The sequence below is a fragment of the Alligator mississippiensis genome, chromosome 4 (assembly GCF_030867095.1).
Source record: "Alligator mississippiensis isolate rAllMis1 chromosome 4, rAllMis1, whole genome shotgun sequence".
In the NCBI taxonomy this organism is placed as follows: Eukaryota; Metazoa; Chordata; order Crocodylia; family Alligatoridae; genus Alligator; species Alligator mississippiensis.
The window spans coordinates 42,878,246-42,902,853 of NC_081827.1; the positions used below are offsets into that span (position 1 = coordinate 42,878,246).

At 43.5% G+C, this 24,608-nt stretch overlaps 1 protein-coding gene across 3 annotated transcripts in view; it reads left to right on the forward strand.

Annotated features, from left to right (window-relative positions):
• POT1 (protection of telomeres 1) overlaps positions 1-24,608 on the forward strand; it is a 188,658-nt gene that overhangs the window by 148,885 nt on the left and 15,165 nt on the right. For 2 of the 3 annotated variants that reach the window (XM_006278058.4, XM_059725920.1), the window contains 3 exons: positions 1,836-1,992; positions 8,940-9,145; positions 15,790-15,925. In XM_006278058.4, coding sequence (XP_006278120.2) covers positions 1,836-1,992; positions 8,940-9,145; positions 15,790-15,925 — 499 coding nt within the window. Of the gene's footprint in view, positions 1-1,835; positions 1,993-8,939; positions 9,146-10,713; positions 15,674-15,789; positions 15,926-24,608 lie in introns of those variants that run through there. The other variant, XM_059725921.1, reaches the window with a different exon arrangement.

Consider the following 24,608-nt stretch of genomic DNA (forward strand, 5'->3'; position numbering starts at 1 on the left):
CCAACTGCAGGTGCTTCCTCAGCCTGGTGAAGGGTTTTTAAACCCTAAAGCTCGCTAAGATATATTTCTCCAACTATTCAGTTGGTTTACTAAACGATATCAGATTGACCCAAAGAACCTTGTCTGCCAGTGCCATGTCCTTAGACCTATCACCTGTCCCCAGTCAGCTGACCAGAAGGAGGCAGGCCCCTGGACACATCTAAGCCCCAGGGCTGGGGCTGGCAGCTGGTGGAGAAGAAGCTCCTGCAGGAAAGGAAAGAAAGTCTCTGTGACAGTTCAGCTGCCTAAGATGCTAGTGCTAGTGTGCTACAGTGCTTACTTGTTATGTAAAGTGGTAGACTGGACTGAGGCTGGAGGGGAGGAGGAGACCTCATTGGGGCACACTACCGTGTCATGTAGAGGCCCCAGTGCCAGTGAGGGTGCACATTAATGCATACACACACAGTCACACGTCTCAAGTTTTGCTTGTCAGCAATTTCACGTGCAATATTCCAGAAACCCCTGCATCCTGTCTCCTTGAAACTTAGAAGGCTTTATGCCCTCAGCAGGGGCTGCCATGCCTGCTGTTTTCACCCCCCTGGGCCTTCACACTTCCAAGTGACACGAGTTTTGCTTTGAACAGTTTGAGGTGCAGTTTCCAAGAAACCCCTGCACCTATCTCCTTGAAAATTAACAGGCATTGTGGCCTCAGCAGGGGCTACGCTCCCTGCTGTTTTCATTTGAATCGGGCAAGAAATGGCAACATTTTAGGCATTTTCATGGTTCCCCATTATAGCCTATGGGCAAAATGTCAAAACGTGTCAAAACAGCAAACAGTTTCGACTAAACAAAACAGAACAGTGCTTCAAAACAGCAAAACGAAACGCTGTCCCTTCAAAACGGCAAAACTGAAGTCGAAATGGAGCAGTGCCGTTTTGCACAGCCCTATGTTCAGCTTAAGATGCGTTCATCCTCTAATGTTGGGGGGTGTCTTGGAGAACTGCAACCTCTGAAATCTCATATGGCTTTCGTTTCATTGGTACATTTTGAAATAGGAAGAAATGTAAACATTTTTGATATGCATAATCATTCTTCATTTTATATTGAACCTTAGAATGAACCATTGGAAATATAATATTTTTAAAGCTTAGCCTACCACCACACATTCTTTAAAAGATATCAGTCAGCCCACCTATTTCCTATTCCTGCCACTATCTCTATAAACATAGACACTGGATGAGCCAAAATTGGTTTAAATCAGGGATGTTAAACTCACCCCACCCCTTGGGCCAAATCTGGACCCAACAACTGGTCTCCTTGCAGGCTAGATCTGGATGCAGTGGCAGCTATGGTGGGTGTTAAAGCAGCCATCACTCACTCCCTTTTGTTGGCATGGAGTGGAACTTCATGCTTTCCAGCTCTTGATTTTGGGGGAGGCCCTCCCTGCCCCCCAAATTCCTGGCCCCTCTGAGTTCTGCAGGCCACATGACATGACTATAGGCCAAATCCAGTCCATGAGCCATATATTTGACAACCCTGCTTCAGATCATAGTTCAGATTACTGTTTCACCTAAACCTAGGGTTTGCTAATCTAATATTCAGTTCCAGCTATGGGAGAGGCAACCACCAGCTGCCATTGAAAACTAGGGCTAAAATTTAAAATCTGTTTTTGGAAGTGTAAGTGTTCAAATATAATTTACAGACATTAGGGTCTAATAATGTTTGAAGAAAAGTTTCATTTATTTAAAAAAAAATAGGGAAAATAAGCACACCCCTGTCATGTCCTTCCACTTAGTCTTTTGTACTTCTGTGTTGTTTCATTATTTTTGATAGTTTACATTTTTATTCTTTTCCAGTGCTGACAGATCACCAGGATTTAAATGTAACAGCATTCAATACCATTTTGAACAACCACGCTCCTCAACAGTATCGCATTAGAGCAAAACTGAGAACTTTTAAACCCCAGAAGCTTTATCAGTCCATTAAACTATATTGTTCAAAATGCAACTCACTGTAAGTGTCTTTTACATAATTATTTAGTATGTTTTAGGATTTCTAGGTTTTCTGATATTTCCATCTTTCTTTTAATGGTTAAAATGAGTTGGATTTTAATCCATTTCATTTCAAGCAAAGGATGGAAAGGTTACTGAAACCAGATGCGGGAAAATCTGCAATCATATAAGATGTTCTTATTTTACCCCATTTAGTATCCAAAAATGAGACTTAGTTTCAGTTCCTATATTTGGCAGTCAGTTTTGACCTGGATTTAGTATATGGAATTACTGCATGTAAATACCTATGCTCGATCTTTACATTCTTTTTTTTAGTACACAAGTGCAAAAAGTATTGGTGTCCAAGTTACCTAGTTTTGGCTTTTGTAGTACTATGAAGAAGGTAACTCTCCACAGAATTAGAAGCCGTGTTTGGCTTCATTTATTAAAGTTCTTTTTATTCGGGGCAGGAAAATACTATTAAAATAATATTGTCAGGAGCAATTTTGGCGTGGCCAAACTCAGTCTTGTAAACCAAGCATAAATTTATGTAATCTTTGTTTCAGGAAAGTGAATTGAATATGTTAAATAAAACAGGCAACCTAATCCCTTCTAGCACAGCTTCAGATATAGAGGGATCTAATGGGTTGTGAGCGACTCTGGGAGTCTCTTACTTCTGGTTTCAAATCCTAATTCTCTCATGCTCCTGCCAGGGGTCTTACAAAACATTTTACTTTCCTGTTTTCCATCTTTAAAATGTATAATGTCTAAAGTATGTAATGTCTTCCTTACAGAGGAGGGTTGTGAGGATTGATTTGTTAACATGCATTCGGGGCTGATCTTGCAAAGTAATGAGCATTCCAGTGCCAGTCTTGCAATGTACTTGAACACATGTTTAATTTTAACCTAATTGGTGTAAGAAAATTAAGTATTCATAAAACTTTAGACCAGTAGGCCCCTTAGTTTGAGTTCTTGTAGATTTCCAGGCCTTTAATTTTATTCTTTTATTGAGCACAGGGCACTCGCGTGTTGAAAAAAAGAATATATTGTGTTTGATTAAAGCATATCTTCCCAAAAGGTATCCAGTCTTGATTTGAATATACTAATTCAAGAGATGGGGAATCTACCACTTCCCCTTCATTTTGTTCCAGTGGTTAGTTACCTTCCCCATTAAAACTATGAACTCTGTGAATTTATCTGGCTTCAACTTTCAGCCATTATTTTTATAACTTCTTCAAAAAATAAATGAACCCTTTCTTACCCAGTGTTTTCTCAGGGTATTTGCAGAGTGTAATGAAGTCACTTCTGAATCTTCCTTGTAATAAGCTAAACAGATTCAGCATTTAAGTCAGTTACTCTAATGCATTTTTTCTTGACTATAATTAATTTTCTGGCTCCTTCTTGTACGTTCTCCAATTCCTCAATGTCCTTTCTAAAATGTGGGGAAAAGAGTTATATGCACTATCCCAGTAATTGTCTTACCAAAGACTTGAGCAGAAATAAAATAACCTGGGTAGTCCGCAATCCTTGTTACTAATCCAGTTATTCTAATAGCCCTTTCTCCCCACAGCATCACACCAAGAACTCATATTTGAGTTACTGTCCACTCTGACCCCCTAGGTCTGTTTTAGTCATTACATTCCCAGGTATGTTTCCCTATTCTGTAGTTATAGCCTGAATTACTAGTTCCTCTGAGGTAGAACTTTATTCGGCTGAATTAAACTACATACATTTGACTGGAATCCGATTTACCAGACAAATCCAGATCATTTTGTATGACAGCTGTGTCCCATTACTTATAATTCCATTAGTCTTTCTGTCATTTACCTACGTTATTGGTAGTGACAGTAGTATAATTAAGAAGGGGTGCCCCAAGCACCAACCCTAGTGCCAACTGGGGGGGAGGCACAAGAACAGCAACCATCTCACTGCAGGCCTAGCTGCAGCAGCTGTCCATTGTACTATTGCCATCCAGATCATAGAACTGCCCAGTTATGCCTTTGGGTAGTGATTTTATGTTTGCTTCATTGATGAAAATGTTGACTAGCATTGGGCCTAGTACCAAAATGCATAGAATTCCACTAGCCATTTCCATTCTTAAATAATTTCCTACTGATGTTTACTTTTTAGATCCATCACGTAGCTGTTCTTAATACATTTAACTTGTACTTATACTAAGTGAATACCTTAAAAAGTCAAATTATATCTACACAGTTATTTTCATTAATTAAATCTGTAGTCTCCTAAGAGAATGATTGTTTGAGAAGACTTATTTTCCATAAACTGTATGGACTGGCATTCATCATGTACCTAATTTACAAATTTTATCTTGGAACAGCTCTTCCATCTTTTGTCTTGGATTGATGTCAGCCTAACAGATGTATACTTATCTACATCTCATATCCCTCTTTGAATATTGGCTTTTTTGCACTCTTTTAGTTTTCTGAAATGTCTCCAGTGTTCATAGATCTATTAAATATGAGCATCACTGGACCAAATTTCAGCCACTTTCTCTTTCTTTAAGTACTCTTGGGTGTAAGTTATTTAGATCTGATGTTTTTTAAATATTTGTCTGTAGCAGATGCTGTTTAATGTTCTCCTTGGTTACAAATGGATTGGAAAGCACTTTATTACCTCATATGATAAAACACATTATCCTGTTTACTTCCAAAAACAAAATAGAAATGTTTATTGAATATTTTACTGTCTTTTTTTGCATCATTATTAACAATATTACCTCCTCTAGGGCTTTTTTTGTTCATAATATATTTTAAAAAGTGCTTTCTTATTCAGGGCCATACCATTTTTTTTATCTTTCTCCTGGACATACCTAAGGCCCCTGGCACATGTTCATTTCATGGTGTACTGGGATCTGATCCCCAGTCCCAACAAATATGCATCCTACCACGCTATGTATGTGTGGCAGAACCTCTAATTTTGCAGATTGTGCCATTACTACTTATACAGGAAAAGCCTGGGATCATGCTCCTGGGCAACCACTGTACTGGCAAGTTGAAACCTGGGTGCCCAAAGCCCGGCATGGACCAAGGTGGCCCTGAAGCTGAGACCAACCATCAGCTGATGTTTCATCTCAGCCCCAAGACTACACTGGACCCAATGCAAGACTCGAGAGGGGTCCCAAGGCTGAGACCAACAATCACTGATTGTCGGTCTCAACCCCAGGACTGCTCCTGAGCCAGTTTAAGACGGTGGAGGGCTCGGCTGCACGTGAGGTTTTTTTTAAAGGTCCTGGTGCACAGAAAACCCAAGATTGGGGAGCTTCTCCCTAATTCCAGTGACCCCATGGCCAGGATGTGTCAAATGACTTGTTCTGCAGCTTCCTGGCACCTGTGGGGCAAAGCAGCCACCTGCTGGGTCTCAGGGAGCTCTGCAGCTTGCTCCTCCACTCCCAGAGGAGCTGCAGGGAAAAGCAGGAACCATGCTGGAGAGCTCCACTGCTCCTCATCACCCCCAGCCCAGCTAATGAGTTCCCCTCAACTTGACACCCCACATACAGCACAGAAGGGCTGCACGGATGTCAGCCTGCTGACATGAAGGGAGCTGTCAACCAGGGCTGCCCTACTACACATTCAATCAAGATGCAATAGAAACTGGCCGTAAAATATTTCACGTGTTGTGGAAATGCCATCAGTTGCCTGGATGTGTGGCCAGATTATTCTTTATGGAACAAATAAACAGGTTAATCACATCTTAAGTCTAACATCTGCCAAAAGCCTTAGAGTCATATACAAAGATTACCAACTTCTGTTACATACATGGAATTTCCCAGGAAGTGGATATGCTCGTTCTTGACTAACTCTGTTCATAAGAATACACAAGAAATTGTGTCCACAACTTTGCCAAAGACTGAAAATGTATTTTAAATACGTATAGCAAATGAACAAATCAGTAAATAGGTTATAAATGTCTATTCTGCTTTTCCATTGGCAATTAATACTGAATGTTATAGTGTCCATCAAAATGTGCTCTGGATATAGAGATTTTTTTCAGTTGATTTACTTACGAGTCAGACTGGCCTTCAGTCAGTGCTTTATGAGATATTCTAAGCTACGTTATTTTGCAATGTTATTTCCAGTCACAGTTCCTATACTACTAAAATGAACAAAGCTTTCCACACAACAGAAGTTGTTTTTGCTGTTAAAATTCTATAAGCAAACTACTAGTTCCTTCATATGTAAGTAGTTACATTATGATTAGTTGTGATATCATGCAAGCCCCTCTAAAGTACTGAGTCGGGAATGCCAAGCTGGTTTCATTCTGGCACAAATAGAAACAGAATGTGTGTGAGACAAAGTGCAAGTTTTAGGTATAATCTTTCAAGGGAAGCAAGCATCAAGCTTCTGCTCTTGCAGTTTTATTTTTGGTGGAGTGCAAGGTAAAATAGTCTGGTGCATAAACATAATTCGCAATTTCAAGCATTTAAGTGCAGTCTTTTTTTACACTAAAATAGTAATGCATTTGCATGGCCTTCACTGGCACTGATTTTATGACCCAGTTACCTTGTTCCATGGACCCAAACCCTCAGACCAACCACAACCTCGCCATTCAATAATAGGTGAATTTTATTGATACACAGTGATAGCAGATAAGACAAATGCAAACTATTTTATATCTACTGTCCTAGAGCTGTAACAGAGGGAAGATTCATCTGGCCAGTACGCAAGCTTCACCCTGAGGTGTTCTCTTGAATGTCAGATGTCAGCAGCCTGGGGTCAAAGGCCAAGGCCTCCCCCCTCCTCCGCCAGTGGGGTGGGTGAGATGGGCTGGTGGTGTGTCATCTGTCCATGGTAGCTTCAGGTTCCCCTCTTGGGGACCCTTTACTGCTCTGAAATCCTTCCTCTTCCTCCTCTGATGACTCTTTATTCCTGGGCATCATAGTTTGGTTTCCCTGTGGTCATCATACTATCCTGCCAGCATATTCCTTTGTTTCACAAACCCATCACATGCGCACACATCTTCATTTGGGCATTTACCATTCTCCATCCACCAAAGCCGGAAGTCCCAAGGGCTCTGCAGTTTGGCACTGTGAGCTGGTGCTAATGCTGCAGAGTCCCTTGTCTCTGTTTGGGTACACTATTCATGTTATGGAACAGTGTGGAACATGTCTTCAGTTTCCCAGCCTGTGTCTGCTGGCTTCAGACACAGTAGGCCTTGAAGGAAACATAGTGGGCCTTTGTCACTGTGGCAGGGTGCTGTTGGTGCCTGCCACTTAAGGGCTGAGCCAAACAGCCAGCAGGTGCTTTATTGCAGCAGCCATTTTGAGACACTGATTGCCTGTGTAAGCAGAGCAGTTCACTGCTGGCAGGCCAGGCAGAAACATTGCCTGGCTGAAATGCTGTACGATACATCTTGGAAGTAAGGGCAGGAGCTTATAGGGATGATTTGGAGGCTCCTGGTCCTGGGCATGACCTAAAACTGTACCCTGCTGGGGAAGGATGGCCTGGTGGGGCTCCTGGTGGTGCGGGAGTCCCCAGGAAATGCCAGGCCAGTTACCTCCCTGGTGAAAGGTGAGGAGGGGCACCTTAACTCCAGCCCCCATCTTCAGGTAGGCTTTGAAGGCAGTATTGGGGCCAGGTATGGCTGCAGCCACCTGAGCCCATGAGGGGGGTGTAAGACCCTGGGGAGTGAGAGCAGTGCGGCCAGGCACAGCAAGCAGAGTGCCACCTGAGACCAACAGAGACCCCAGAGGGGGTAATACGGAAAGCCTTGGGAGGCTCCACACCAGGTAGGACTGAAATACGAGTAGGCCTGAAGGGCTGTGCATATGAGGGGGCTGAGTAGGGCTGAAGTCGGAGTAGGCGTGAAGGACAGCCCAAGGGGTGCACTGAGTAGGACCAAATGAGTAAGCTTGAAGGACAGCACAAGGGCCAGTCCTGTGCCCGGTGAGGGGTTTGGGGCAGAATTAGCCGAGAGTTGGCATAAGACCAGACCACATAGAGTAGGGGAACTCACGGGAACTGAAGGTCCTGCATGGCGAGGCCAGTATGGAAGTAGCGAAGCCTGATGGCCCAAGAGGGACCACTCAAGGAGGAACAGGGCAGTGGAGTGTGGCCCCTTAACAGGCAGTAATCCAGAGGCCCAGGTGAGAAAGGGGCGGTAGTAGAAGAGGCCTTTTGTGAGCGGGGTGGTGGTGTGAATGTGCGTGTGCGTGAAGCCCAACTTTGGACTCAGTTTGTTCCAGTCTCAGACTGGGAGTAATATTAATCTGGATGCCATCTGCAAGGCATGGGCAGCGGTGTAGGGGAGGTTCGGAGCCACAGATAGCACCCCCTGGCATCGGGGCATGTAATAGTCTCCCACATTTACCATCTGTTTGTAGGAACAGCAAAGTTATGGCAGGTGAGACCGGACAGATTACCCCATAACGACAGGTGGGCAGGCTGACATGAGACCCATCCTCAGGAGAGTGCCCCTGTCACAGTCATAAACAGTCTTTTTGAATCAGTTTAACCCTTGCCATTCCACTGGACCATTGTTCTAATGCATATCTATTTTACATACAGGCCAATTCCCAAAACCAAACCTCTAAATACCATTTTATAGCCATCAGCCTTCTTAGAGCTTGATAGAAAACCTAGAGATGTCAGAAGGAGTCCTTGTCACTTAAGTCAGCCTGGATGAAAGCATTAAGGCTTAGCCTGCTAAAAATGCAAGATCAGGCACTTTAACACAGGACTGAATTGGACATAAAGTGCCTAATACTCCACACGTGCCTGTGTAGCATCAAACCCTAAAACTGCTGTAGCATGTCATCAGATTAGGTTTCGTCAAATAATAATATGCACAAAAGTGCATTTTCAGGTATCACATGTACTTTTGTTATAATTCATTATTTTTGAAGAACTGCATACCATACTTTATTAAACAAAGGAGCTGCTATTATTTAATTATTTAATTAATTATTTAATACATTTATTATTTAATTATTCCTTCTTCAAATGGTTTTAGGCAAGAAGTTCCAGATGGAGATGACTTTGACTTTATTTTACAAGACTCTGCAGCTACACTTCCAAATCCAGAATTGCACGATAAGCTGTGGTATGATTCTGCTGTGTGGAATACAGAACACCCAGAACAAAGAACAATAGCTGTTCATTTTGTGAAGCACAATGAAATGGTTCAAGAGCCAGGAAAATGTTTGATAATGGTAGAAGGTAAGATAATACAATTACAGTTGTATCCTATTTGGATACCATACCCCACCCCATGTTATTTGTGTAGTGCTCTGTCTCAATTAGCCCCTGCTGCCACCTGCACAGAGCCCTTTCACCCTCGTCATTGTGTGGCAAGGGTGAAGTTGTTGCCTTCGGTGACAGATTGATCTGGGGTAAACCAGCCCTGCCACTGCCATTTGCACTGGCGAGGGTGAAGGGACTTCCTGCAGGCAGTGGCAGGAGAGAGTAGGGAACACAGCCTCTCTTGCCACTTTCAGGGAGTCCCTTTGCCCTTGCCAGTTAATTGAGGCTGTTCTTGAGTAGCCACAGGCACCTCCCCAAGTGTCAGGACCTTCAGGTGCATGAGCAACCCAACACTAGGCAGCCTCTTGCCATTGCCAGGCTGCTCAGGAGCCGTCAGCTTTAAAGGGTGTGCACTGTGCAGGTAGTTTGGAAGCTTTTTAAAGTTTTTGGCACTCAAACTGTCTGGAATTGGAGAAAGCAGCTTTCCTTGACCAGGCAGCCCTCATCTCAGCAGCTCTCACCACTGGGTGGCAACAGAGATAGTGCAGCCACCAAACATCTCTGGCAGCTTGCAATTCCTCAGGCTGTCAGGTCACCAATGACTTCCCTTCCTACTGGAAGGTGAGGAGATAGAGAAGAGCACTGTGGTATTATGGGGAGTAGAAGATCTGGCTAGACATTAAGTTTGTCCCAGCATGACAGAATCAGCAGCTTCTGGTATGGATCCACTGGCATTTTGGCAGCTTGGTCATTTTTTTTTGTCTCGGGAAAATTTTCATATATTCCCCAAAAAATGTAACTTCTGGGGGGAGCCACAGTGTCCCTTCCTACTAGGTGTTTAGGATTTAAGTATCTCTCCAAATTAAAAACAAACATTTTAGAATGAGAATTAAAAACCAAGGACAGACTGATTAACTAAATGTTACTTTCCTTTGGAACTCTTAGTTATAGCTAGCTGACTGGTTCACCGATGTGATTATACAAAATGCGAAGAGTGGGTTACAATTTCTGTAATCCAGAGAGGATCTAGATACTTTTGTATATTCTCATGTCAAACCAAAAAACTTATAATGAATGGGCTCATAGATAGGTTTAGTTCTGATTTTTATCTTTCAAAAGATCTTCAGTACCTACTAAATAAGTAGAAGGTTTGGCATGCTTCTGAGAATGCAAGCCTACTCTTAGCATTGTCAGCCTCTGGATGTCAGTGTTGTTTCACATAAATATAGTTCAGAAAATGTTCATTTTTAACAGAATGCTTTTTAGAGAGAAAAATAGCCATCACTTTAAACAAAGCAATTTAAAAAAGAATTTAAATATGTTGCATATCCTCATTTTCTGAATTTCAAGCAAGATCACATTGTCCTAGTGCCTTGGTGTGAAAAAGCAAAGGTGAGTTAGTTAAGAGATCATGAGGGTTAATAGCAAAGCTCCTTCCATTTTCCTCTTAGCTTATTATTTGACTCATTTTAATTGCAGCATTTGCAGCATGTTCCGAATGCATTTTTATTACTTATTAATATAACTTTCTTCCTCTGTAACAGGACCCTCTTCCCATTTTTGTGACTGCTTTTTTCTCCTAAAACCAAACCTCATCATTTTTGCTACAGATGTTTTGCATAGATACCAAAGCTTCTGCAGCTGGATATGACACCATATTAAGTGCATTAGTGGGAATGAAGGACAGAATTGTAAATTATTCCCGTATCACTAAACAGAAGTTCTAGTGGGCTTCTAGCCCATTTATTTCTCTTCCACAGTCCTGGGATTTTTCTACAATGTATTGGGTTTTGTTCGTTTGTTTGTTTGTGTTTTACTTCCATATTGTTTGTTGGTACAAGTTCCAAAAGGCATTTTTTTCCAGCCTCCTGAGCATCCTCCCTGACCTTCTCCACATGTACACTGCCTGAAGAGGTAAAACACAACATGGCAACTCCATCTAACTAAGGAGATCCACGTATTACTTTTTTTTTTAAACATAAGCAGGTTGTTTTAGTATAGTACAATACCCTCTCCTCTCCATAAACGAGATGCTGAGCCATGCTGCTGGCATAGAAGTTGTTTGGCCTTGACTGGACAGCTGAGATGAAAGATGGACACAAGAAAGAGGTTTTTCTGTTAGCATTTTTTTTTTTAATTTCCTTGAACGTAAGTTTAAATCTAATTTGGGATAAAGGTTAAAACTAAGATGTCATCACATTAGTGAAAAGCGTATTAATATGTACCATTCATCATTGGCTTCAGTATTCATACAATATACTCGCTATAATTAATTTCAGTGACATTTATTGTTTAATCTTATAGACTTCAATGTTGATTTATAAGTAAACTGAAAACATTTTCTTAAATGAAACTTTATCTTATGAATTACCTTAAGTTATCCCAGTGGTTCCATTGGTAAAGCTGCATGTGTTTTATACTTATTTAAATCCTTTGAATGGTTGTAACATTTCAAGTATGGCTTAAGAGGTGCCGGATTGAGGCTTGGTAGACGTGTGCTCTATTCTCGGTTCTGTAACTAACCTGTGTGCTTTTCGGCTAAGCTGTTGGACATCTCTGTACTTGTTTCTCCTCCCAACCTTTTGTCTAATTAGAGTGAAAATGTAAATAAAAAGGTATGGTCCTTGTGCAATTTGCACATCACCTAGCACGTGGAAACATTGGGTGTGTTGACTTTTCTAATCATTACAAATCATTACATCATTACTACAAATAGTAAACTACAAATCTAAAATGTGCATGAATCAGAGAGCACCTTATAATGCTTTTTATGATCATACATTTTATTAAAATTTAACATTAAACAGCACACTTGTTTTTGTAGAAAACAACTACATTGCAAAAAGTAATTGCTATGTTTCTTCCCTGTTATCTATTCAAGAATTAAGGAGATAGGCAGATACGGTTATTTGGGCAAAGGTGATATCTTTTATTACACCAACTAAATAGTTGGAAAAATTGTTCTTTGCAAGCTTTCAAGCACAGGCACCCTTCTTCAGACATAGGGAGAGTCTGCTGGTGTTTGTCTTCTCTCTATGGTCAAATAGAAGCTTAAGCTAATATGCAAAATGCAGGTTTGTGAAAATGCAGATGTGTGGCAGGGAAGATCAGAGGGGGTAGGAGTTAATGAGCAAGAGACAGGCAGATGGAATGGGAAAAACAAAAGAAAATGTGGACCAGTGATAAAATGTAGAAAAGTTACCTGCAGTTATCAGATGGCAGGTAGTTTATAATGTGTCATAAATTAAATGTCTGTATGTAGGCCATGATTTTTTGTATCCAGTAGATTTATGAAGTGAATTTCGTAGGCTCATCTACAATAGGTGTTTTGTAAATTCCCTTTGGGGATTAAAACTGAGAGGTTAGAGAGTGTGGTTGTCTTGTGAGAAATGTGCACCCACAGTAATTGGGTATTTTTTGTCTTTGAACGCACACTGAAAATCTATCATTCTGGTACTCAGTTGTTTGGTTTCTCCTACATAGTTTCCATCATGGCATTCACTGCACTGGATAAGATCTATTACATTTCTGGAGGTCCAGACATAAGATCCAGGAATGGTGATGGTGGTGATGGTTCTGTTGTGGGAGTAGTAGAAATGTGTGGGCAGGTTTTACTTTTCTTGTGTTGGTGTGGTCTAGATCCATTTGGTGTGCTTGGGGCCATAGGAAGTTTGCTTCTGGTGATAAGGTTCAATGCCTGTTTAAAAGCTAGGATGAGTGGTTCTGGAAAAATCTCTTTAAGAATTGGGTCGTCTTCTGGTTGCAGTTGTTTCAAGATTTAAGAAGCAGGTATTTAGTGACTTATTTTGGCCAAAGGTGTTCGTTATTAGGTGTGTATTTTAAAGCAGCAATTGCAGAGCGATTATAGTAAATATAGGGAGAAATTTATCAAACTGATCCTGCATAATTGCAGAAAAATTGCAGAAAAATCCCAGCTTTTCTAATAACGTAAGACATTAATTTCCAGTAAAGTCTTATAAAGTCCCATGAAAGCAGTATTTAAAATTGCATCCTATTTATTACTGTTTCATTTTTCGCCTTGCTTCAGTTCTGATGCTTTTAGCAAGCGCTTTCCTTCAAATTCCTACCTAAAAATCCTTTTTTTTTTTTTTTGCCATTTAAGAACTACAATGGCAAGTTGCTTCCATGTGGAAAAAAAATCATTTTAGTGGTCACAGTAGTTTCACTGTAGCTACATTCCATAGTAGTTATGTGGCTGCTTGCATGCTCCAAACAGAGAACTGAGGCAAATGATGAGGACACTTCCAAGGCACTGCTGCCGCTGCTCTCCAGCACACTACAGATCTCCAGTGTAGCAGCGTTGGATTACCCTAAAGCATTAGTGTCAAACATATGGTCTGCGGCCAGATCCAGCCCACGTATCTAGATTATCCAGTTTACAGCCTTGACGGGGGACCTTCCCCTTGGGGTAGCCAAGCACCTGGGTGAGATGTATGGTGCTGAAGCACCCCAGCACTACAATCAGAAGAAGCCTAGGCTCACAAGCGCTTGGCTGCCACCAGGGGAAGGTCCCTGACCAAGGCTGCGGGTCTGTCGTGAGTGCTTAGTTGCAGCCATGGGAACAAGCCGTGGTGCTTGGCTGCTTCCCACAGTGCTACTGGAGTTCCAGTGCTGTAGCTCTCACCCAGACATTTTGTACCTGCTGCAGGAAGAAGCCATGGTGCTACTGGGCCTCCAACACTGTGGCTTTTCCTGGTTTGGGTGCCAAGCAACCAGGTGAAAGCAGCAATTCTGGAGCCCCAGCAGCACCAGTGCCCCAGAACCATGGGTCTCACTTGTTCTGATGGTAGCAGCCAAGCCCCTGGGAAGCTGGGCCTTTTTGTGATGAGTTATAGATGGTTGGAGCAGATGTCACATGCACTGAATCCAACATGGGAGGATCCACATGCATAGCCTAGCATGTGGGGCCAGCCACACACCATTCATAGAAATCATAGACTCATAGAAAATCAGGGTTGGAAGGGACCTCAGGAGGTCATCTAGTCCAACTCCCTCCCCAAAGTAGGACTATCCCCAACTAGAACATCTCAGCCAAAGCTTTGTCTAGCCAGGTCATCCAGTCCATGGACTGGTCATGCACCATTCGTCTGATTCCCCTAGAAACAGATGAGATTGACATCTGAAGCAACTTCACTGCTCGTGTTGTGGTTTTGGGGAAGCAAGTAGTTAGGGCTTAGGTTTTGGCAATGGTCCTGAGAGTAGCACAGGGCAACTGCAGGCATTTCCCAAGAGTAAAGTTGTTTTAAGCTATGCTAATTTGTTAATTGTCATTTACTACCATAAAATATTTTTTAAGTGTGTCATGGCAAATTGCACATTTCATTTTGCCTCTGTTGAATATGTGGTTATTTAAACATCTGATTTCTGCATGCAGTAACAAGTCACATTTGCAGCTTTATATTATATAAGTATTCACATTTTTGTACAATCAATATATATAATCAGTTACTCCTAGACCATAATGGATACATCATAATTTCAGCACTACAGTTAATTTAGGAGTCCTTTTTAACATTGGATCATGGTCAGTTATTTGTCACAGGTCCTGAAATTGATTTCCATCAGTCCAAAGGAGTTGAATTATTTAATTTAGCATTATGTGCATACAGTTAATAGTGATTCTCAAAGAGTGTGCTGTGGTACACTAGTGTGGCGCAAAAGCAACAGAAATACTGTGAGATCCCCTGTGTGAGGAAGTTAATGCTCTTCTCTTACATCCGGCACCCTGTGTCTGACCCAACTACTCCATCAGTGCCTATGACTGTTCCTCTGGGGACTGCCACCACTGCTGCTGCCTTCCCTTCCCTCAGGCAGCCACTATGCTGCCCCCTTCCAACCACCCACACTCCCAGCAGTGTGCTCTTATGCAAGTGGATGGACAGGTGCACAGATGGAGCTGTGATTTGCAGCCTGGCTTATAACCTCCAATCTTCTCACCCTCCCGAGGCTAGCAAGAGGGGCTGCAGGGGTGGTCACCAGCATGTGAGACCCTGAAGGAGCCTTGTTCTCTGAGGTACAGACTGAGAGTTGGGAGGGGGCAGACAGTGGAAAGAGCAAGGCATAGCAGAGTGAGGTCCTTGCTCTTAAGTGTCAAGGACTAGATCAGCGATTCTCATTTCTTTTTTAGCCTCAAAGCCCCCTCCATATCTTGTCTGAATTTAGATCTTTTAGATCTAATCTTAGCAATTTTCAACCAGGGTGCTGCAAAATTCAGAGAATTATGGAGGAGTGCCTTGAGACTAAAAGGTTGAAACTGCTAGTATAAATACTAACCATTTGCTTAAAGAAAGATGTAGTGATGTCATTTTTTAACAGTACATTTCAGCACTAGTACACTTTCCTCTGCCAGGAGAATGGAATATGTTAGTTGTTTTACAGAAAAGAATGCATGCATACGTATTTTGCGCGCACACACACACGCACGCGCACACACACACACACGCGTGCACACACACACACACACACACACACACACACACACACACTCAAGCATAAGAACGAAGTACGTTGCCAGTTTTAATCCAGAAAATAATGTGCCCCAGGTATCAAGATTTTGGGGAACTCTGAGTTAATAAATTGTTGTTTATTTGTTGTTAAAGGAGGGACACAAAAAGAAATTCTGAAATTTACAAGAAGATTTAAAGGTGTTATTCCTGTGAGATCCACGCAAGAAGATCTTGAACTCCTAGATCTTTCTGCTCCATTCCTTTTGCAAGGGAAGATACGGCATTATGGGTAGGTTAAATATTGTGCCCATATTTTATAAGTTACATCAAGTGGATTTATAGAAAGTTAATTCAACCTTTCACACCCATTTTGGACATATCTTTTAAAAGTTCTTTGGGGAAAAAAAACTGTTGTCTTTTAACAATTAAAAAAATGAATACAGTGTGGCAGAAGGAAACAGTGATCTGTAGCCTGAATGTGGTACTTGTTACCATAAGTATAGTTGAGGGCCAAGTAACTCCTATTATGATTCTTTACTCTAAAGAGATGCTAAATTTTTAAAATCTGTCCACGTAGTATTTTTTTACAGTTCCCTGAAACTATTTGATTTTATTTTTCTATTACCAGCTAATTAAAATGCTTCATTTTCATATTCATAGGGCAGTTTCAGGAGCTGCCTTTGTATTTAGTTGACAATAAGGACATTAACAAGCTGATGCAGTTAATAAAGCAGTTATTTGAATTTACAGTATGTTTTCTTTGCTGTAAAAAAAATGAAAGAAGGGACAGAAGTTACACATAAACCAATTTAAGTGATAGAAAACTGGTTTAAACTTAGAACAGAACTTCAATGCATATAAATTGCTTTAAAAATGGCCAAAACTGGTTTAAGATAAACCTGGTTGGTTGTAGTACCAGACTTAAACTGGTTTAACCTAAATCAGTTATGGAACTTCTGTCCCTGATCCCGTCCTGGTTCAAGTTAACTCACAGTCCCCCCAGCATCCCAGGATGCTTCGTAGCCATGGGCTATGCTGTCTGCTCCAGTGGAGTAGGGACTACCTCGCCCCTCAGCTCCTTAGTCTGCTTCCTGTGTGCATCTCTCATCCCACAGGGATGGGGGTGGGGTGCAAAGACAAGGGAACAGACCCCCAGATCCCTCTAGCCAAGTTTACACAGCATGTAGGGGAAGGAAAAGCTCCTGTGGTGGGGACTTTTTGACCCTCGGCGGCCCTCCCCTTTCCCCCTTCCCAGCTACTGATTGCTTTGACCGCTGTCACAAGAGGGAGGAAGAAGTCATCCTCCTGGCTGGGTGTCTGCCCATGCAACCCAGCATGGGGTCACCAGGGAGCACCTTCCTTGGAGGGCTCCCCCCTACCCCAGCCCAGGGTACCCCTACCTGGGAAGTCCCAGGGAACTGAGGAGAATCCCTTCCCTCCCAAACCCCAGAGCTGCTTGCCTTAGCCCATGCAAGTCTCAGGCAACCTCAGGAAACAGAGGGAAATTCTCCTGCTCCTCTGCAGTTGGTTTTGCCTCAGCTGCTGCGAATCCAGGATGACTTCTTCTCCCTCCCTCCTGTGGCAGCACCTGAAGCAATCAGCAGCTGGGAAGGAGGAGAGAGGGGTTCTCCTCAGCTCCCCACGGCTGCCTGGACTGGGGAACCCAGGCTGGGGGAAACCTGAGGGGGAGTCTCCCTCAAGGTGGGCCAGCACCTGAACAGGGTGCCCTTTGTGGAAGGACAGCAGGGAGCTGGGGATACTTGGCCGGGCTGGCAGTGGCCTGCAGGTTGGGAGACATGCGATAGCATCTCCTGTCTACTGGCCTAAGTCAGTGCCAGCCTCCCCCGCCTTCTCCAGTTGAAAACTGAACAACAGTTCAGTTGGTTATCTATTCAACCTATGCAGCTTAGAGGAAGATGCCTAGATTGAATAGATTCTGCCTTGGGCTGATGACAGTAAGACCTAGTGAGGCCTGAATGAGAAGGAACAGTAAAATGTTGCATTTGGCCTGATGTCCCCTTACCCCTTTGTTTGTCTATTACAAGGTTATGGAAACATCCTTTTCAAAGGAGTTGAATATAGTGTCCGGATCACCCCTTGTACATTATGGTTTCCCTTCCTTCTCTCCTAGGGCAGATACCAGTCCAAAAGCTTGCCAGTCTCACAGCCAGCATCCTTTATAGGCACAGTTTTCCAAACTAGAAAGTAGAGCACGTTTAGGAACTGCAAGGTGTTTGGATGCTTCATTCCATATTCTACTACACATACCTATCAAGCCACAATAAGTGAAAGCCTTGTAGAATATCAAATATACACTTTACACAAAAAGCCAAGTTAGAGTTGAGATGGGATTGATTCTAGAATTACCTGTGCGTTTAAATTTGTCACCATCTCAGTCATGCTTTTAATAATATATATCTTGTCTGAATAGATTTTTTTTTTAATATTTCTAAATATCTCTGTTTTGTTTACTATCCTATTTCTAAATGCTGTCCAACTGGCAGCCCACAGGCCCGAGTGGCTACCTTTCCTGCTGCTACATAGGGTACAGGGGGCTTTGCACCACCAGTACAGCCTGCATAGTGAGAGTTCTGGGGCTATGGTAATTACAGGGACAGAGGTTGGTTAGGCCTCTACTGTGCCAGGGGTCTATGATTTGCTTGCACCTGAAAGAGTTAACCCCTCAGAGTATTGTCCTGCTGCCCAGCCCCACCCTGAGACCCACTACTATTAATGAATACAAACACCAAGTAAGGGTTAATAAGCAATCTGTATTACAAGCCAAAATTAACAGTAATCATAGCAACATGAACTAGTTAACAACCACTCAAGAGAACACTATATACAAATATGTACAGAGAGCCATACCGGCCTGTCACCAGCAGTGGCAGCTAAGAACACTGACACCCAGGCTGCAGGACCTGCTGTCACATCCCTGTCAGGCAGAGGATTTCTACCCTTTCCTCCACAAGCGGAGTACTTGGAGACCTCAAAAGGGAAGGGTGATACTTTACCCGTCCTATGGGGGAAAGAAAGGTGAGTATCTCAGGTGGAATTCCAGTGTCCCTGCACACACAGCGCTCAGCACCTGCACTCCCAATCTTCTCAGCCTCTCCAGCAGATTTAACACCACTCAAAACTTTCAGGCTCTTAGACTCAGCTCACACAGCTTCTCGGCGCACACACTCTTCACCACATATGCAGACATGCACACACGCTCCTGCACACTCACACACACACACACACACACAACACGCACACATATGCACGCACACTGAGATGGTGTCTCACACTGGCTTTTTTTGTAGTTGCTACCTCGCCACCTGCCAATCATACCATGGTCCAATCACTGCTTGCACATCTCAATCTATGTCACTCAACATTATCATTTTCTTGGACCACTCATGTTCATTATCACTTCATAACTTATTAACATAAAGTTCCTGCTCTTTGGTTATATAACAAGGTTTCAACTGCCCATGCCTCAGTTTCCTAAGTAGGTCATACCATCACTATTATGACAAGGCCAGGACTCTCAGTTTACAGGGAGGGGTCACATACTACATGCCTATGTAGTATGTAACCTGGGGGCTACACTGGTGCCACCTGCAGCCTCCAGCCACACTGAAGTTGGGCTGCCCTAATGTACTTTCTACATGGCATTTATTTAAGGCAAGTGTGTAAGGGGTGTAAGTATGGACATACGTGCATGTAGTAAACTGCATTCCATTCTAAGTTACTCCAGTGTAAAATTGGATTGACTTAATTGATCCAAGGTTCATAGTCACACAAATGAGGCAGAATTAGCATCATTGATTTTTTAACCTAAATTTTACTTTTAATCTTAAAGTAGATAAATGTTTGTTTTATGTTTTAACTGTAATACACTGATATGAAAGCTGACTTTGAAGAAAAATAAACTGCTTCTGTAATTTTGTTTCCTTGGGCAAAGAGAGCAAAATGATATGGACTTTGTGCGGGCCGGGGGCAAGCCGGGCCCGTCTTTGCGCACACGGGCTGTGGCCAGCAGCCCGGGCACGCGGGGCCGGAGAAGACCGGGGGCGAGCTAGAATTAGTCACGGACGCGTAGTGGTTGATTTAAAGATTGTTTACTTACACCAAAGATGGTCGTGGTGTAGGCTGGACAGTTTCCAGGTTCAGCTCCGCTTAAATCCTCGTTAGAGGACTACGACAATTCGTTGTTTGCCCCAGAGTTATTGAAGCTCTGCGGGTTCGGCAGTTTCTCGTACAGGAAGGGATACGTCTAGGAATTTATCGGCGACGGGGAGAGGCTAGAGGCTGTTCGTTCTTTTCCCCGGAGCTGTTGAAGCTCCGCGGGTTCGGTTATCAGGCCTCTATTGCCTTTTAAGAAAAGCATTGGGTCCGTAAGGATCCGCAGCGCTTAGAGATCTTCACACTGTCCCTCTCAAATTCCAATTGCTCTCTCTCCAACTTGGGCGGAAACCACCCAAGCTCTTTATACGGCTAGCAAGCCAATCGCTAGCCGCCATGTGTGCATGTATTAGAATCGGCCAGTAATGTGGCACGAATCTTCATACAAATGGCGGGAACTCCTTGCACCGTGCATTTCTTGGATGCAAAAGATATGCACCATGCAAAGAAAGCTACAAATTTGGCGGAAATACTCCGTTGCACCGGGGTTCTCTTCTGCAGCAGAAAACTCTACCGTGCAAGGAAGCTGCAATTTAGCGGGAAAAATAATTTAGCAGTGCCGAAGCGCACACAAACAAAAAATCACAACTTTGGGTTGTGACAGACTTCTCTATCCACTTTCTGTATTTTACTTACTATCATACTTTCTGTAAAGTTTGAGAGGATGCATAAATACCTTAGTAATAAAAAGAAGAGGTAGTTTTAATAACTCATAGTTAAAATATGTTTGGGCACAGGAATAGCCAAATTCCTGTACTAACCCTGCCATGTTTTTAATGCGTTGTACATTTTTATATTTATTACTCCTATTACAAAATGGCACTTTGTGTATTGTTAAACAACAAAAAGTTCTGGTTTATGAATATGTACTCAAGAACGCATAGTTGCCAGCCTTGCTTATTCAATTAGGCCATCTTTCTCCAACTAAAGTAAGTTATTTTCTTTTTGATCATGATTCATAGAGAGCATTAACACTGACTACTTTACATGCTTCCTCAGATTTCTGCATGCTGAAATAAACTTGAGTTTTAAAGGTCTTTTGTATTCCAATAGAATACTTTTATTTGAATAACCTTGTTCTGTACAAAGGGAAAGATTTAATACTTTGTAGTACTGAAGTGAGGAGGAATTTAGGCTAGGTTCACCAGGAAATGGAGACAAAAGCTCAGAGCTAAGTAAAGAGTCTAGGCTCCTGGTTAAAGCTTAACAAGTGGAGCAATAACAAAAGCCTTAGCAATGTTCTTAAACAAAGGCTAGAACAGTCTGTTAGATACCCAAAATATTTATCTACTGATGCAACAAATGTGGGGAACAAGCAGGAAGAATTGGAGGTCCTAGTACAAGTACAGAATTATGGTGTAATTGAGATTACAGAGATGTTGTGAGAGAGTTGACATGACTAGAGTACAGTCATGAATGGGTATAGCTTGTTCACAAAGGTAGAAGCAGGGAAAGGGAGGTAGTGTTGCCCTGCTTATAAAGGAGGCACGTGTTCTGAGGCTCAGTACAAAGTAGAAGTTCAGCTTATTGAAAGCCTCTTGGGAAAGGTCAGAGAGGAGAGCGGCAGGGGGAACACCATGATAGTCACCTGCTACGACCACCAAACCCAAGAGAAGGAGGTGGGTGAGGCCTTCTTAAACAACTGGTGGAAGCTTCCAAATTGCAGGACATAGGTCTCATGGGAGACTTTAATTATGGGGACATCTGCTGAGAGAGAGGCAGCAGTGTGCAAGCAATCTAAGCAAGTTCCTGGAGTGTGTTGGGGATAACTTTTTTGATTCAGATGGCAGAATCCAACTTGGGAAGCTTTTCTCAAGTTGCTATGCACAAACAGGAAGGAACTCATTGAGATTGTGAAGGTGGAAGGTAACTTGGGTGACTGACTATGACACGGGAAGAAAGGAAGAAGAGCAGCAGCAGAAAGACACTGAAGTTCAGGAAGGCAGATTTTAACATACTATGGGAACTGGAGCGCAGCCAAAGTCTGAAGGGAAAAGGAGTCCAGGACAGCTGGCTGTACTTTAAGGTAGCAGAAGCAAGTTTTTTCAGTGCCACAGAAGAATGGGAAGCGCAACAGGAGATCAGCCTTTCTAGACAACAATCTCTGCAATGAGTTCAGACACGGAAAAAAATCCTATAAAACAGTGGTCATCAACCCGTCGATAGTGATTGACCAGTCGATTGGGAGCCCCTGACACTCAATCTCAGTACTGAGATTGGCTGTCAAAGGCTCCACGATTGGGAGCAGCAGGATGCACGTGGGGTGCAGCCGAGACACAGTCCAGGAGATGAAAGTAGCAGGATTCACGTGGCTGTGCTGAGCCATGCCCCTTGCCGCCAGCCCAGCCAGGTGAGTGGGACAATCTCCCTCCATGCCCCCTGCCACTGGGTGAGCAGAGCCCCGGCCAGGCCAGGCTGGGGAAGGGTCCAAATGCAAGCAGCACTTGCCCCCCTGAACTGTGCGCAGGGCAAGGCAGCTGCCCTTGCCCACTGGACTTTTTGTCCAGATCCCTGCTGTAGCTGGCTTGGGAGTGGCCCAACACCACATGTGTCCCACCACCAGGTGGGCAGGGAATGAGTCTCAGCCCAGCAGCAGGAGGCACATGGCATCAAGCCTGTGTGGGGCGGGCAGCACTGGGGTTGCACCACGCTGTGCTCCGGGTGGGTGTGGCAGCGTTGGGAGTGGGTGCTATGCCCTTCTACCGCTTGACCTGCCACAGCTGGGCTGCTGTGCTGCCTCTGGACAAGCAGCGTGCAGCAGCAGGAGCCACACCCCTCCCCTCCCCGCACCACCTGAATGAGCCACGGCTCTATCCCGCACGTGCCCCACCCTGGCTATGCGAGCAGTGGGAAGTATGGGGGCAGAGGGGGTGTGGCCCTGGATCAGGGTGGGAAGATGGGCTATGGGGAGACTGCAGCCTCCTGAAATTTCACTGTAGCCTCCCCCATAGCTCCTGCTACCTGCCTGAAGCACAGTGCAGTGCAGCCCCGTCCTCACCCGCCGCACGCAGATCTGGGAGCAAACACCTGCCCCCCCATGCCCTCCCAGATGAGCAGCTCCTGCCTGAATGCAGGGGTGTTGATCTTCTCCCTCCCCCCTCCCCTTCTACCACAACAGACTTACCAGCTGGATGCAGCTGTATCACACATAACATTGTTCCTGTGGGAAAATTGGTTCCAAGTTATGGTGTTTCAACTTAAGATGTAGTTTTCAGGAACCAGTTGGGTCATAAGTGTGGACTGCCTGTATCATAAAGGCATGTATGGAAAAAATTAGGATGGCCAAGACACAACTTGAAATGCACCTGGCAAGGGACATAAAAGGCAATATAAATGGATTTTATTAGTGTGTCAAAAGTAAGAAGGCAACCAGATAAACTATAGCTCCTGCAGAGAATGTGGAAGGCAATCTAGTGATGGATGATACAGAGATAGCTGAAGTATTTAATGCCTTATTTACTTCAGTCTTCACAAAGAGGCAATTACCAAATGTTGAATGCAATTGGCAGCAAAGATAGGGAAGGAAACAAGCAGCGTAGAGCAGTAGAATAACAGATTAGGAATTACTTAGAGAAGCTAGATACTTTTAAGCTGGCAGGGCCAGATAGGATGTACCCTAGGGTATTGAAGGAACTGGCTGAGGTAATTTTGAGAGCCATTGGCTATCTGCTTTGAGTACTCATAGGTTGGATGCCTTAAAAAGGGAAAATAGAGTGCCAGTCTTTAAGAAAGGGAAGAAGAAGGTTCTGTGGAAGTATAGACCATTCAGCCTGGCCTTGATACCTGGAAAGATCATGGAGTAGGTCATCAAGGAATCTATTGTGAATCACCTAGAGGAGAACAAAGTGATCAGGAACAGCCAGCATAGATTCACCAAGAGCGAGTTCATGCCTAATCAACCTGATTTCCTTCTACAATAAGTTGAACAGGTTCTGTGAGTGATGGGGGGGAAAGCAGTGAATGTGATATACCTTGACTTTATCAAGGCTCTTGATGTGGTCTCCCATGACATTCTCATTAACAAACTAAGGATATATAGACTAAATGAAAGTACTGTAAAGTGGATACATAACCAATTGGATCATAATTCTCAGTGAGTAGTCAATAGCTCAATGTCTAGTCTGGAGAAGGTATCAAGTGGGATTCCCCGGAGGTCTGTCCTGGGTCCAGTATTGTTTAATATCTTCATTAATGATTTGGACGATGAGATCATGTACACACTTAGGAAATTTGAAGAAGACAACAAGTTGGGTGGAGTTGCAGACACTGGAGGGTAGGGCTAGGATCCAGAATGACCTAGATTGTTTGGGAAAATGGTCCACAATCAATTAGATGAAATTCAACAAGGAAAAGTGCAAAGTCTTGCATTTAGGATGAAATAATCGCTTGCCAAAATATAGACTAAGAAATAATTGTATAAGCTGCAGGACTGCAAAGAGGGACCTAGGGGTTACACTAGAACAAAGGTGCTCAGTGCTTGGTCCACAGGCCAGATCTGGTCCCTAGTGCCAGATCAGCTGTTCTGCAGGGCTCCCCATATACCTGAATATTTTGCTGCCAACTTTCCAGACCCATGGGAAGCGTAAAGGGGCCCTATGGGCTAAATTGGCTGCATAGGGTGGTATAGGACCTGATACTGGTATGCCAGGCCAGCTGTGGCAGCACAGGGGCACTATCTGAGCAGACAGGGGTGGCACAGGACCCTGGGGCCCCATCCTAGCATGTGAGGGCAGTGCAGGACCTGATCCTGGTGCTCTAGGGTGAGTACAAGGCCACAAGGGGCCCAAGACCTGATCTTG